This window comes from Lactuca virosa, chromosome 3, assembly GCF_052849685.1.
Source record: "Lactuca virosa cultivar CGN04683 chromosome 3, Lactuca_virosa_CGN04683_v6, whole genome shotgun sequence".
Taxonomy (NCBI): domain Eukaryota; kingdom Viridiplantae; phylum Streptophyta; class Magnoliopsida; order Asterales; family Asteraceae; genus Lactuca; species Lactuca virosa.
This window is the reverse complement of record NC_136428.1, coordinates 146,789,053-146,805,647: the sequence shown is the minus strand read 5'-3', so window position 1 is coordinate 146,805,647 and position 16,595 is coordinate 146,789,053. Positions and strand designations below refer to the sequence as shown.

The 16,595-nt window shown below is 34.5% G+C and overlaps 1 protein-coding gene and 1 long non-coding RNA gene across 2 annotated transcripts; one reads left to right on the top strand and one right to left on the bottom strand.

The window, feature by feature from the left end:
- The first annotated feature begins 10,025 nt into the window (after positions 1 to 10,025).
- On the top strand, positions 10,026 to 12,125 carry LOC145164152 (protein FAR1-RELATED SEQUENCE 5-like). The gene has a single exon (XM_079082875.1). It carries the CDS (start codon positions 10,026 to 10,028, stop codon positions 12,123 to 12,125), a length of 2,100 nt encoding a protein of 699 aa, XP_078939001.1.
- A 921-nt stretch (positions 12,126 to 13,046) lies between these two features.
- On the bottom strand, positions 13,047 to 14,562 carry LOC145162661 (uncharacterized). The gene is made up of 4 exons (XR_013739232.1): positions 14,321 to 14,562; positions 13,854 to 14,200; positions 13,630 to 13,784; positions 13,047 to 13,278 (listed from the first exon to the last, which is right to left on the bottom strand). It is a non-coding gene; the product is annotated as an uncharacterized LOC145162661 (long non-coding RNA).
- Between the last annotated feature and the right edge of the window lie 2,033 nt (positions 14,563 to 16,595).

Here is a 16,595-nt window from a genome sequence, read left to right as displayed (position 1 = left end):
GTTGCTTTAAATAAAAAAATGAATTGTTTGCATGTCCTAATTTATACTTGAGCTACCTTTTTTTCCTGTTTTATTTTTCATATGCTTGAAAAGGAAATTTGGGAAATGTCATATTTTTCCACAAGGTGTGTCTTTTAACGTGTCTAAATTTTCCACAAATGTGTGTATTACACTTTGAATTGTATCTATCTGTCATGACATTAATCCTTTTTTTAGAACAATATAATTTATTGTAACCCCAAATTTAAAAAGGCGTTAGGATTACAAAAAGAATCCATGTAGTATTATATGTTATTAATTGTTGGATTTAACTATGTATTAATTTAACTTAACTTGATTATTAGGCATACTTATTTTTGTTTTCTGATAAATGCTAATAGAAATTTCACTCAAAGCGTCTTTTACCTCAAAATTAGTTCTGTAACTAATTAAGACTATTAATATTATATAGATGATCCACGTGAAAAGTGTGTGAATGGGTCAATGGAGATAGGGACATAACATAAGGGTCCTTTAAAAGAATGTGAACAACAAATAGACATGGTGTGTCCATAGAACGTGTGAATGAGGGAAAACCGTAAATTAAAGAATATAAATATGAAGATAATTAAATAAAAACTGATGGTTGTTATTGTTCCCTGCAATCAATCTATTTCATCTGTTAATTCCTTTTCCTTTTATCTCCTGCAGCGTCTAAAACTTCTCATACTTACACAGACTTAAAAATGAAGATAATTAAATAAAAAGTGAAATACAACTTTATTATTGTTTGTTTCTCATATTTCCACAACTGATCAGTTTACACAAATCTTTAGAGTTCATCTGCACATCCCATTCCGTGATCAGTTCTTTCTCTTAGGGTCCTTATCTTCACATCTTAGTGACAGAATTCACACTCCTGATTTTTTGTGGAATAAAAATTGCAATATAACTTATATTACATTTATGTTTGTTTTCCAAGTAATTCTAATAAAATAAAACTTTGAGATGAAAACAAGGGCAGCTGTATTGTTTAATCATTTGAATCCAACCAAATGTGAGTTTAATGAATAGTAACCGTTTACGATCATTTGTACATGCAAGTTGCAAAAATGTGAGTTCAATGAATATTAAATGTTTCATGAAATGCCTTAATGTTTTTTTTTAAATTTAATGCCACGTCAGCTGTATTGTTTGTTCATAGTGCAGTGTTGTGATTTCATAGAGTACTTGAAAACAAATAATATTTACAGAAAATAAATGGTTTCCAAACATTTGTTAGTTGAGAATGAGAGAAGAATGGTTCCCAGGCAATGGTATTGATACATATATTAGTTAACATTACACTTTAGAATGTGAACTAGACTTGCTTATTTTTGTAGCTAGTTAATGTTCTTATGGTGTCTTTGGCAAAACTTGTTTAACATTAAATATCACTTCTTTGGAAAAATTTGATTCCCATCAATATATATATATATATATATATATATATATATATATATATATATATATATATATATATATATATATATATATATATATATATATATATATATATATGGAGGGAGAGCCCTTGTTTTATTTGTTTCCAGATTGCAGGAACAATACTCCAGATGACACTCATTGCATTCATATATGGGAACCGAAAATACCGGTTCGGTTTTAAAACCGCAAAGAACCGAACTTCTAAAGTACATTGCAGTTTTTCGCATTTTGAGGTGGCATTTTCTCACTATCTAGTGATTTAATTTACCATTACAATGAGATATAAAATGAACTAAATTTTCTGTACAAAAATAATTATACAGCCTTAAAAACCCCTGTTTAGAGCTGTGTAATGCAGTTATTTCTCAACCAATTTAACTAGCCAAAACAGAGGGCTACAACCTAGGAAAAAAAATAAGCTCGTTTGAAGGAGTTATGGTCGTTCAAAGTTGGACAAAACCAAAACCAATTTGCACTAAACGGTTCCAAAACCACATCAAAATGAAAACTTAAACTACAAAATAAGATCTAGGTCATTTTTTTTGCATCCAAACACTCTCACTCACCTTCAAAAGCTCAAACACAAACTCTCCATCTATCATCATCAACTACCACCATTGCCACGACCTACCGACGCTGCCATCGTAGACCGTCGCTGCCGCTGTTGACCGACGCCGCTTCCGGCCATCGTCACCATCATAGTCCGACACCATCTTTTTCTCTTTGTTTTTTTGGTGAAACACCACTAGATCTGCATCAGATCTGATGTGTTTGATGCATTTCAAGTCTAGATCTAGATTTTGTGATTCATTTTCCGATGTCCAACGATGGTTCCACCTATTAGCTGTATATTTCTAAGGTATTTAATATATTACCTAGTCAAAATATTGCTCCAAAATTAGAAGATTGTAATTCCCTATTTTATAGCTATCTCCCTGTATATGTACGATTCTGTTGTGGAATGAAATCAAGGTAGAATTCAATTACGTTCATGGTATCAGAGCCATTGCTCTCTACCTAAAATCATTACTTGCAGATCACGATCTACATCTCCTGCTATTTTCTTTTCTCTACTCCAACCAGTTCTCATGTCTGAAAAGTCGGAAGCCTCATCCACTGCTGTCGCCAAAACCATGCACCCTGTTATACTGTGGCCAATATTCAACACAAGGTCGGGATTCTCGATGGCTTGAAGGTCTCTTACTCATCATGGGTTAAGTTATTCCAGCTTCATGCCAAGGGCTGTAAAGTCATGACACATACTGATGGTACGAAGCCACCTGCCAAAACTGATCCCGAGTATGAATCATGGTCTGAAATCGATGCAATCGTCTTGCAATGGATTTATGGGACATTATCTAATGACCTGCTGACTCATGTCCTTGAAACTCAGTCTACGGCTCGTGAAGCTTGGTGTTGCATTCAAACCATATTCCTCAATAATAAAGGTTCAAGGGTTGCAGCCCTTGAACACGAGTTCAACAATCTCACCCTGAAAGCCATGCCATCCCTCGAAGCATATTGTCAAAAGCTTAAGGAACTAGGTGACAGAATCAATGATGTGGACTACGCTGTCAACAATCAACGATTAGTTCTTCAATTAGTTCGTGGATTACCTGCTGAGTTTGACATAGCAGCGGCCTACATTAATCAAACTCTTCCTACGTGGGAGACGGTTGTGACTATGCTGGAACTCGAACACCAAAGGCAGACATCCCGTGAGACCTTGTCCCCACCCACAGCCATGGTTGTTGTGCATTCCGCTCCATCTACTCAACTCAATCGTCAGCGCCAAGGCAACAAGTCCAATGGCAAGCGACCCAATTCTCAACAGAGTAGTTCTCCCTCTGCCCCAAGGCGCAACCCAGTGAATCAACAACCCAGGTCTCAACAGGTTCAGCAAGCACATGCACAACCTTGGTTATCCTCAAATGCTCGTGCTCCCTATTGGGCTTATTGGAGCCCACCTCCCTATCCTTACCCAACAACTGCAGGTTGGAACTCTCTATGGAATTGTCAACCATCCCAGACTTGGACTCCTTCTGCCTGTATGCCTGCTTCTCGCACCAATGGCCCAGCAGACAATCAGGCTCATCTCACAGCTTATGACCCAATGGAACCTACTCAAATAGGTGAAGCTTTTCAAGCATTGAATCTGGAACAACCCGATGAACAGTGGTACATGGATTCGGGAGCCACTGATCACCTCACTGGAGACCAAGGTAAAATTTCAAATCCCTCGTTTTCTTTTCCAGTTGGTTTGATATTTGTAAGAAATGGTGCTCGTGTGCTAGTGCAAGGATTAGGTCACTCATTTTTTCAAACACCCACCCGATACCTACACCTTAAAAATATTCTTTACACCCCAAATATCACTAAAAACCTTATTTCTGTTAGAAAATTTTCAATTGATAACAAGGTTTTTGTTGAATTTGATCCATAAGGGTTTTCTGTGAAGGATTACCAGACGGGCCGGATGATATCTCACCATAATAGCTCCAGTCAGCTTTATCCTCTCACCTATCTAGTCACGGGTTCCATCTTTCTGTCCGCAAGTGCTCAAGATGTTTGGCATAACCGTTTGGGTCATCCTGGCCTCCCTGTTTTAGATTTTCTTAGTTCAAATAAAATCATTCCATGTAATAAACGTTGTCGAACTTTAGTTTGCAATTCGTGTCAAATTTCCAAGCATAAACGTCTACCTTTTTCTATTTCTACCTCTTCTACTATATTGCCCTTTGATATAATTCACTGTGATTTGTGGACCTCACCCGTAACAAATAAAACTGAATATAAATACTACATGGTTTTAATTGATGATTACACCCAATACACATGGGTATTTCCGTTAAAGTTCAAATCCAAAACCTTCACAAAATTCTCAACATTTCACAAATAAATTAAAACCCAATTTAACTTACCAATCAAAGCCTTCCAATGTGGTATAGGGAGTGAATTCTACAACCATTCTTTCAAAGACGTTCGCTGACACGAACGGCCTCCACTTCCGGTTTTTTTGCCCCTAAACATCCCAACAGAATGGGAAATCAGAGCGCATGATTCGAAGACTTAATGAAATCATGCTTGTCCTTCTTACACATGCATCTCTTCCACCACATTTCTGGGTCGAGGCTCTACATACGGCATGTTATCTCCATAACATCCTCCCGACTAAGCTCCTCAATTTTCACACTCCCATGTCAGCTCTTTACCTCTGCCAACCTGACTATGGCCACCTACGAGTGTTTGGATGTGCGTGTTATCCCAACACCACCTCCACTCGAGCACACAAATTAGATCTTCGTGCCAAACTTTGTGTCTTTCTCGGTTATCCGGCCCATTTTCGTGGCTATCGGTGCCTTAACCTCTCCACGTGCAAGATTATTTTATCTCGTCATGTAACATTCGATGAAACCTCTTTTCCTCTCGCAAATAAATTCATATCCACACCTATAGACTACTCCTTCCTCGAGTCTACCCCATCTCCCACCTTATTTGATTCTACACCTAACATTCCCACCTCATCTACACCGTCTGTCACACCACTCACCTCCACCATACCGTTACCACCACCGCCGCCCCCTCCCCCTCCGCCACTCATCCTCACCTACCATATCAGATCTACTCCATCAGCTCATCCTCCTTTGACCCGCTATGCTAAATCTACTAGCTCCGACGAACGACGAGATCTACCATTTTCGCCACCACTGATGTTCAGATCTATGGTGACACATCTTCATCTTGCCTCCATCTTTTTTTCTCTCGATCTTCATGAAAGACCACTGGATCTGTTCATATCTGGTCCACCACTTCCTCTACCAACCGCCGATGTATGTCGTCGACCTCTAAAATCCTTTGTTTTCATCATATCTGAAGTGGTTTAGTCCAGATCTACGATCTCCGATGTTAGATCTATGATCTCTGATGGCAGATCTATGATTTTCGCTTACGCATCTATGATTTATGCCTCCATATCTACGAACTCCAACGAGATTGACGGACTAGATATGAGATCGATGTCAACTGCCACCACAGCTATTGCCTTGCCGCTCCGGTGAAGCACTGCCAACTCACCTCCATTTTTTCTTTCAAATCTTTAGTGAAACAACACCATATTTGCATCAAGTATTTCGATTTTTTATTTGATTGTTTTTTCTTATGTTAAACTGTGAATTTGATGTTTTAGAGAGAAAGGGAGAGAGAGAGAGAGAGAGAGAGAGAGAAAGAGGGGGTAAGTTCAATTGAGAACATAAAATAGGTTGAGAATGGGAGAATCATTCTCAGTCAATCATTTATTTTTACCGCAAAACGCTCTAGCGTATCGGGCCAACGCAATATGAGTAATATTCATATATGAATATAAATATATGTGTATTCATATATGAATAAACCACCTCCATCCGTCACCAACCACCACCACCACCGCCACCTCCGCAACTACCACAACCAACCACCACTAACCACTGCCACCACCCACCACGGCCATATTCATATATGAATAACCAATTCCGCTATACTTATTCATATATGAATATAACCTCTTCCGTAGTCCCGGTACGCTGGAGCGCTTAATCGTCATATTTGAAATGAGTGGCCTAGATTCATTCCCTCATTCTCAACATTTTTTTTCTCAATTGAATATATATATATATATATATATATATATATATATATATATATATATATATATATATATATATAGAGAGAGAGAGAGAGAGTATTAGTATTAAGTTCATATATAACTCATATCTATTGTGTGAATGTATAATCAATTATAGACCAATCAATAGAAGTGTATTTTAGTAAATTCAATAATTAATTAATTAATTATCCAAATTTATAAGCCTATAATTATGGTATTGAATTGATATCATTTATATATTATACAAATTTATTTCATCGTAGGTAAAATCCATTCACACTCAAATCTCCTACTTTCATCGTATCCATCTTGCCACCGGGTATCGCCACCTTCTCCATTACACGACACCCATCACACGACAACCATCATCACGACTCTTGATTTCTAGCACGACTTTCGGTTACATGTTTATACATTTTTAGGGCCGACCTAGGGCAGCAACAAATTACAAAGCATCAGATTTGACTAAATCTTATCGGTATACATTTTTGGGCGAAGAACTTTTATCCAAGTAATTCTTCATCTGTTGAGGGAAGGGGCAACGGTGCTAGCAGAAATGTGAAACAAGCAACAAGTGTTATTCTCGATCGGCTTAAAAAGGGCAGGCCTTAATTAAGAATAAAATGAGACTCGGAGAGCTACGAGAATACCTTTGAGGTTTTTTTAATTATTTATTATTCTGAACAAAAAAACACACAGTTCATTCAAATTCTTTTAGTTCAAATCCAATAAAAATCACGTTTTCACTTCTCGCGATTCATGATTATTTGTATTTTGACTTTGCAACTTGCCTCTGACTAATCTAAGTTTTCACTTATCGATTCGTGTTTTTATAATGATTTTTGAGTTTATCATATGTGTCTCTTTCTAATATAATAGACAATTTGGTGATTCAAGAATTTGTTTTTGAGTTCTCATTGGACAATTGGCAAAATTTTTCCATAATCTCGCTTTAAGGTGATTTTAAATTTTCTCTTGTGTTAAAATTAAGAGATCTTAATTTTTGAAAATTTTCATGCTTATTAGTCCAATAGGTTGATTGCTTTGGTTAATGTGTAGAGGGGAAAAGAATAATTAAACAAGAATTTTATTAAACCATGTACCATAATGCATTTTCCTATAGAATCAAATGTTATTTTAATGTTAATAAAGTAATTGTAATCCTGAGTTTGAGTAATCAACAGGAATAAGTTTCCAGACAACAGAAAAATATGAAAAGTAATTGTTTTGGTTTCATTTTTACACCCTATTTGCCATAATTTAATTAGAACATGGAAGGAATGGAAAATTAAGAATGAATGGAAAAATGATGTATGGTTGGTTATGTTTGATTGGAAATGAAAGATAAGTTCATTAAGGAATCCTATTCTTTAAAACCTGCATTTTTCATTCAAAAACATAGCACAACTCTGTATCTCTTATGAATTTATTTTACTTCTTGATTCTTATGTTTACAGTTATTTCATGAGTTTACCAGTTTTCATATGTTTTTTCTAGCCTTTTTATTACTTCAAATTATGAGCATTTTTCTTACAAATTGATGCGTTTTTGTTTTATCATTTGCGAAATCATGAAACAAGTTAATGTGTTTGACATAACCATAATGAAGTTTAGAATTGAAATAATGAATTACATCTTTGTTAAAGAAAACATGAAACATGTTTTTATATGTAGTATTGAAGTGATACTCTTATAATGCAAGGATTTCCATACCCAATAGCTTTTCTTTTATCAAATTTTTGTAAGTATGAAAGAAAATAGGATATAAATTGATATTCAATAGTTTTGCAAATTAGTGTTAGAAGTAAATAAATCATTAAACAAAAGAATTATCTTGTGATTCTTAAAGAATTATCTTGTGATTCTTAAAGAATGAATTTTGATTCTTAAAGAATTAGCAATGGTTGATAGTTGTGGTTTTCAATGATGAAGTATTGATGGTGGGATTTTCATTCAGGTAGATGGCATGAGAGGATGGTGATGCATATGGTAATCGATATCGATCAGAGAACAACCACGACGCCTTCATGCTTAGACCAAAAAACAACCAACATGCCCCCCTTTCAGCCACCACCTTCACTTGTTATTCAACAACCATACACAACTACACAACTGATTACTAACCAACACCACCGCCAAAAACAACCTTGTTCATCACTATCTTGACAACAAACACCACTTCCAAAACACAACCTCTCTTCATCGCCAACTTTTTCATATAGTCTTTTAGAATGACTATTCTTTTATAACTTGTATTCTTTTAGAATGCATTTTAATCTTCAAGAATTTCTCATATTCTTTTCAAGAATGACTCATTCCTTTTCAAGAATGTGTTTTATTCTTTCAACAATATTATTAGCATTAGTTTCTTTTTAATTATTATAGAATACTTGTATAGAATGTATACAATATAGTTTTATTCTTTAAGAATGCCCTTGATTTGTCAAATTATATATCATTCTCAATTTTTCCACTCATCGACACCCATTATCATTCATTCTTATTACACTTTTTTAAGAATGGTTGGAATTTAGTAGACAGTTAATGCAATTTAGATTTATTCTTTAAGAATGCCTACTCTTGTATTTGTAATTTGTAATAATTATTATTATTATTTTGATGCAAATTATTATGGTTGAATACTTGCATTCTTATTCTTTAAGAATGATGATTATAAAAAGAACACTTGAATGAAACAGGAAAACAAATTTGAACGTGTTGAATGAAAGTCACATTCCAAGAAAAATATGATTTAATTTGAATATGTTGAAAAAAATCCAAGATTTCATTTGATTTTTTATTAATTAATTTGAATTAGTTGCCTAAAATATAGATAAATTAATTTTCTATCTTAATAAAATGTCATATTTTCCCTTATAATTAATTATGTCAAATTATATAGTAAATGCTAGTACATGATATTAACATGTATCATAAGATCACAACCCCTTCATTCTTTTAATCTAATGTCCACAATTTGGTCACATATTCACACAATACTTGTTACTTATATATATATATATATATATATATATATATATATATATATATATATATATATATATATATATATATATATATATATATATATAGGGAAAAGAGAATATACATTATAGCCCTACCTAAGCTTATATACATAACCAATTAAACTGTGTCGTTTTGGGCTAATTACAACACACGATTGTTTTTCTTTTCCATCATCGTAATATTCTAAAATTGATTGTTTCCGCTATTTTCGGTATTGGAGGATTTCTTACTTCCAGAAATCGATCATGTAGGTTAATTGAAAAAAAAAATCATTGTATTTGCAATTGGAATTGGCATGTTTGAAATCGCACAACAACATACAAAGGGTAGAAATTGGCATCCGTTCATGTTCTTTCCCACTCACTGCACTATCAATTTGTAATTGAAATTGCCCATTGATTACCGAATTTTGCTGCTAGTAGAATTTGTAAAGCGATTTTTGTATGGTTCTCGATTTTTGTTGACTGGTTGTTCATTCTCATTTGTTGCTGCTCAAATTTTCTACACCATATTCAACTCGTTACCTGCTGCTTACTGATTTCTGAAAAAAGGTTAATTTTTTTTGTAAAATTTCATGATACATCATGAATTATTTTTTCTAAATGTTGGTGAATAATGAAAAAAGAATTATGAACTTTGCTTGCATCCGTTCATGTTGTTTCCCACTTACTGTGCTATCAATTTGTAATTGAAATTGCCAATAAATTACCGAACTTGGCCTCTATTTCGTTCTATTCACTATGCTATTTTATTTTATATTAATTATTGATTTTGTCATTGTTGCTGGTTATTTATTTTTTCTAATAAGCAAACTATCATTTTGTAAATATCTTAGTTGGTAAATGATATTTTCTAATTCTTGATTATTGTTGGATGTAATGTATAGTGAATGATGTCTGAAACCGAAGCAGATGGGAATATCGAAGCACATACAACTGAAGATGTTGATGCAAATGATTTGTTAGAAGCAACATATGAAACTGAAGAAATAAAAGATGCAAATGTTGAATGTGAGGAAGATGGACTGAACAATGAAAGTATTTTAGGAAAGGTTTTCGATACAACCGATGATGCATATAACTTTTATAATGATTATGCATTTGTACATGGATTTGGTATACGTATTCATACCACATGCAAAAATAAGGGAACAAATGAACCTTATCGAAAGACACTTGTATGCGACAAAGAAGGTTTTAAACGGGAGGATGGTAATACTTCAATTGGAAATGAGAAAAAACGTCGTAGAGAAGTTAGAATCGGATGCAAAGCAATGTTTCGAATTTCAAAAAAGAAAGATGGGAAATGGTTTGTGGACTTGTTTGATGACACACACAATCACGAATTGAGCATGACACCAACAAAAGTGATGAAGCATCGGTCTCATGCGAAGTTCCACCGTACAATGGAATGTAAATCTCTCATGGTGGAACTTAATCAAGCAGGTTTGAAACCTTCTCAAATTAAAAAGGCTATTAATGCAATGAAAACCTCAAATGAAGTTGATGTTACTTCAAAACAATGTATTGATGTATTATCTGAGCAACGAAAACACAACAAAGGAAGGGAGTTTTATGGACTAATAAAACATTTACAAGATAAAGCATTAGTGGATAATGATCAGTATTATGTTGTGGATTTGTGCAGTGATGGTTGTCCTAGAAATATTTTTTGGGCTGATGGAAGATCAAGAGACGATTTTACTAAATTTGGAGATGTTGTTGTGTTTGATGTCACTTATATGAAAAACAAATTCAAGATGCCTTTTGCTCCATTTACTGGGGTGAACCATCATGGACAGTCTGTACTTTTTGGTGGAGCGTTGCTAGAAAACGAAAAGGAAGAAACTTTTGTACGGTTGTTTGAGCATTTCCTAAAATGTATGTTTAGCAAATATCCGAAGGCTATTATTACTGATCAGGACAAAGCTATCGGTAATGCAATAAAAAAAGTGTTTCCAAACACCCGACATCGCTTTTGTACGTGGCATATAAAAAAGCATGAATTGGAACACCTTCGACCGTACATTGCCCGCTACAGTGATTTTCAAGAATCATATAGAGAATGGGTAATGAGTGCCACAACTGAAGAATTTGAAACTAGGTGGGAAGTTATGCGTGATAAGTATAAACTCGAAAGCAATTGTTGGATAACTGAGATGTATAACCAACGAATACATTGGGCTAAAGCCTTCTTAAAGGATATTTTCTTGGCCGGTATGTCAACAAGTGGACGCAGTGAGAGTATTAATTCATTTTTTGATGATTTTGTTAACTCAAGTACCATGTTGAATGATTTTTTAGTACAATATGACAAAGCAGTTGCTTCACGAAGGGCCGCCGAAGAAGATGAAGATTTCAAGACTATGAACTCGAGGCTGGTTCTTTCCTCTATACATCCAATTGAAGCAAAAGCAGGTGAGTGTTATACTAGAAAGGTATTTGAGATTTTCAAAAAAGAATGGATGGAAGCTACTAGCAATTTAACACATGAGACTATAAGCAAAAGTACAGAAGAAATCAAGTATCGAGTTGGACAATTGGACATTGACAAAAAATATTGGCGGATTGTTACCTTTTGTTTGTCAAATAAGATACATGTCACATGTTCTTGTGCTACGTATGAGACGTGTGGGATTTTATGCAAACATAGCTTATACGTGATGAAGAAAAGGCATGTTGATACACTTCCGAGTCATTACATTTTATCTCGGTGGACCCTTAATGCTAGGTACAAGGTGGGTAAGCGTAGCATCGGACTCGAAGAAATGAATAACGGAAACGGGGTTAGTGCTTACACTTTATGGTGTGTTCGTTCAAATTTTAATAAAGTAATTGAACAAGTAAAAGACTCCCCTTCAGAAATAGAAAATGTCAATAACGTATTGATAAAGCTCTTACAAGATCAAGCAATACGGAAAAAACATTTACCAGTTGAGAACGTATCTCAAGGTTCTTGTGTGAGAATGTCACAAGTCGATATGACGCCTTAGTTATTTGTCCGAGATCCTCTTGCTCCAACTAACACGAAAGGGCGTCCTAAAATTGCTAGTAGAATTAAGTCTTCTCTAGAAGTGCCAAAAAAACGAACATGCTCTTATTGTCAAGGATTAGGTCATTATGCTACTAGTTGCTCTAAAAGAAAGGTACATATAGTAGTAACTTACTTTGTCATGATTTTGCAGTTCTTATATTTATATAATAATCTATTTATATTTTCATGTATCAGGTAGATGAATCGTTGCAAAAGAAACAATGATGGGATATGTAGTTGCTATGATTTTGTTTGATTCTCCTCTTTTTTCTAGCTTAGGTTAACTATCCTTTTTTTTCTAGTTTTAAATAATTGTATTTTTTCCAGTTTTGGACATAAATCGTGTACGTTGCTGTTTTGGAATGAAAATTTTGAATGGTTACTTCTATTATGTGTAGAAAATGAAAGTGCGATGTAATTATGTGTAAAAATGAAAGTAGGGGGTATTATGTGTAACAAACGGAAGTACGGGGGTATTATGTGTAAAAACTGAAAGTATGATGTGATTATGTATAGAAAACAAAAGTATGGGGGTATTATGTGTAAAAAATGAAAGTACGATACTATTATATGTATAAAACGAAAGTATGGGGGTATTACGTGTAAAAAATGAAATTACGATGCAATTATGTGTAAAAAATAAAAGTGCGTGGATATTATGTGTAAAAACTGAAAGTACGATGTTATAATGTGTAAAAAAAGGAAGTACAGGGGTATTATGTGTAAAAAATGAAACTACGCGGATGTTATGTGTAAAAACTGAAAGTACGATGCTATTATGTGTATAAAATGAAATGACAATGCTATTGTTGAAAGTATTATTATGTTAATAAGAAGATTGGTTCAAGTACATATTACAAACTGAAACAAAAAATGCCAAAAATATGACAACACCATATATAAAGTTACTAAATTCTTACAACTAATGACAATAAACTTCTAAATCTACCAAACAAGAGTGATGAACATTAGACCCAATGATGACTGTTTTCCCTTTTTACCCTTCCTGCCTCGAGTTTCATAGTAGTCCCCAAATTACCCCTGTTGCCCCTCTTGCTCACTGGTAAGGACTGTTTTCCCTTTTTACCCTTCCTCTTGAACCGATAGATTATCTGCCACAACGATGACATGCAAAAAAAAAAAAATCAATGAGGTTTTGAGAAAATTGGAACCTTCATATGTAAATTACTGGAGCAACTTATATCCACATGGAAGCCATTCATTAAGACCAACAATATAGCTAAATGTTAGCAATAAAATCTTTGTATGATAATTCCTTAAAATACAATAATCATGGTAAAATGTCCAACTCGTCTTTTACTAAAATGTCCAACTTCTTTGCCTCTTCAAATAGCTTTCTCCTTGCATCTGGATTTCTATCCATCTGATATGTATCAATAAAAATCTTCAAAAGACATGAATGCCCTTACAAGTGTTTTTTGATAAAGAAAATGATTACTTACCGGAGCTAGACAAGGATTGCAATATGTCATGACTTTAATATATTTGCACTAAGATCCTTCATAAGTTGTTTCCACCCTTGATACAATGTGTCATCCACTTCCCAATTCCACCATAATTGTGATCCAATTACTGTCTTTCTCTATCCTACCCAATCCTACACAATGCCAAAATGTATTAGCATCATAAAAAAAAGTAAAAGGAAATGAAGAGGCTGAAAGACTACCTGCAACAGGAATGCTGGTATTGATAAATTGAAAGAATTCTCACTTTCCTTAACTGAAATAGAGAAAGCCCATGTTTTCTAAAGGGAGAATTGACACACAAATAGAAAAATTTGTATCAATTGTCGCAGCTTATAATTGGTGACTTCAATCGATGAAGGTAATTGACCCTTGAAATTTCAATTGACGATTACAGATTTCAACTGATACCAGATCGATGCAAATAGAACAAGAATCAAAGGGAAAAATCAGAAAGCTTCACAATTGAAACATTCCCCAACCATCTGTAGTCCTCTTTCGCCAAAATTATTACAATTTCGTCAATTCAGGTCATCTCGTCGTTACTGACCTGGTGGATCGAAACCACAAATCAGAAAAAAAAAAGATTTTAGGTTAGGAAGGAAGTTTGTTAATTGAGGTTTATGTTAAATTGACAATCAATGAAATTTCACAAATTAGAAAAAGGCACCTTTTCCGGCGACTTCCGACTGAGCGTCGTCGTTTCCCTCTCTAGTGGTCAGCGCTGCCGCCATCGGCGACAACCCTCCGCCATCGGCGACCACACAACAACACAGTGGGATTGAGAACCCATGTACGCTCGGTTTATGCCCTGTGCATCTATTTTTCTTTCAACCAAATGACCTCAAATTGTGTTTCCTACTTCGAATTCGCTCCCATATCCTCGTCTCAGCTCCTCCCTCGTCACTTCTGATTTTTATGACCGCACACACCAGAACATGGTGTTTGTTTTGTTTTTTCCCCCAAATTTGGGTTTTTAATTACAAAGCAGAACGATGTCGTTTATAAGGTTTTGTAGGCAAGCTTATATAGAGCTGTAATGTATATTCCCTATCCTATATATATATATATATATATATATATATATATATATATATATATATATATATATATATATATATATATATATATATATATATATATATATACATGCTAAAAAATTAGGAAACATGTTAGATCAAAATTGTTAAATTCAAAAAAAAAAATTATTCAGAGAACCAATGAATCATTTGTAAAAAATAAAAAAAAGGAAAAAAATAAATAACAAAATAACAATGTCTTAAACAATGTTTCTAATTTTAAAAAAGTTTTTATAACAAAAAATAATGCATATTAACAAAAAAAAAATTAATACAAATACAAAAAATGATATTATGGTCAAATTAGAAAAAGGTTGTTAACTTGGGTGACTTTAATGGAAAAATAAAAAAACACCTTATCAGTGTGTAGTGTGTCCTAGTAAACCGGCCATAGGTGAAATTTATTTTCAAAATATGGTGGCTTTAGTAGAAGAATAAAATAAAACATGATACTGAAATCAAAATACGATAATGGCTTTTATGTGACAATAAAATGGATTATGATGACCGGTTGGATCGGGGTACCACTTCTGCGACTGGTGTAGACGAACGCATTTGTGGTTATCGATCGGTTTGGAATGGTTAGACTTAGTTCAAAAGGCTAAGGTTCGTTATGTTGTTGGAAGGTGACGAGAATAAAAGAAAAAATATATGCGATTTTAAATAAAAAAGAAAAAAGCTTGCCATTTGTGGGTTATAGTTGTAGCTTGCCTACGCTTTAATATACAAAAACATGGCGGGAGTCAAAGGGTTTTTGGCTTTACCTAAACATTGTTTGGCTTTATGCTACGGGTTCTTTGGATTAGCGATCGTGATCAATGGAATGAGGGATGCCGTTGGAAAAGAGAAAGCGAAGTTTATTCCGATTCCAATGGCGATGGCGATTCCGTTTTACATCGGGGGGTATTTCGCGATTGATATGTGTGTTGGGAGTTTGATTTTGTTTGTTTGGTCAAAGGTGAATAAAGCTAAGGCGGCGGCGTTTGGACCGGCGGTGGCTTCCGGTTTGATTTGTGGGGATGGGATTTGGACTTTGCCAAGTTCGATACTTGCTTTGGCCGGTGTTAAGCCCCCGATTTGCATGAAGTTTCTTTCCAGGGGGGATAACGTGAGAGTTGACCAAATTTTAAAGTCGTCTTAAGTTTGGATTTTGGTTTGGGGAGTTTAAGGTTTAATGTTTGGTTTTGGAGGTAGCGAATATGTAAAGAGTTGGTTGATGCAAAATTAGTTTGTATCGGCTACAAATAAGTATTCTATTGGCTACCCTTACTTCGTATATTTTAACATTTCGACAGTTAATGAGACTTTGTGTATATCTATTTACTTTTTGCTTCCTTTCTTACTTATGATTTCCCAAGAACTTGTGGAAGTACATGAAAACATTGATGTATTGGAGCCATCTCGGGATGTACTACACCAATTTTAGTGCTACTTGGAACCATTCAGATCGAGGTCCTTTGAAGGACTCAAGGGTTGTTTAGAAGCACTGTGAATTTTCCTTCAATCGAAGCCTAAACGCTTTGATAACGAGCTAGAATTCGATTCCTCCACAACTACTCCCTTACCCGCATGTCGACCATGTTGGGTCCTTTTTTGTCCCCTGATGTTTATCATGATGTTTATCACCAGACTTAATTGACACTCACCCAGGGGCCGGTCCAAACGTACATAAGGTCCGGGGCAAAAAGAAAAAAAGGGCCCGTTAGAGACAAATATAATAAAGATTCAAAAAAAGAATATCATTTATTCTTCACTATAAACACTTTCAATTAGCAATAACAAGCAAGCCAAATTGTTTATCTCTTGAGCTAGTTTGAGTTTGAACCAACTTTAGGCCCTAAAAATCATTTAGCTAATAATTTATAT

Excerpts from the sequence above, each read along its gene's own strand:
- LOC145164152 (XM_079082875.1), top strand. The coding sequence starts at position 10,026 with ATGTCTGAAACCGAAGCAGATGGGAATATCGAAGCACATACAACTGAA.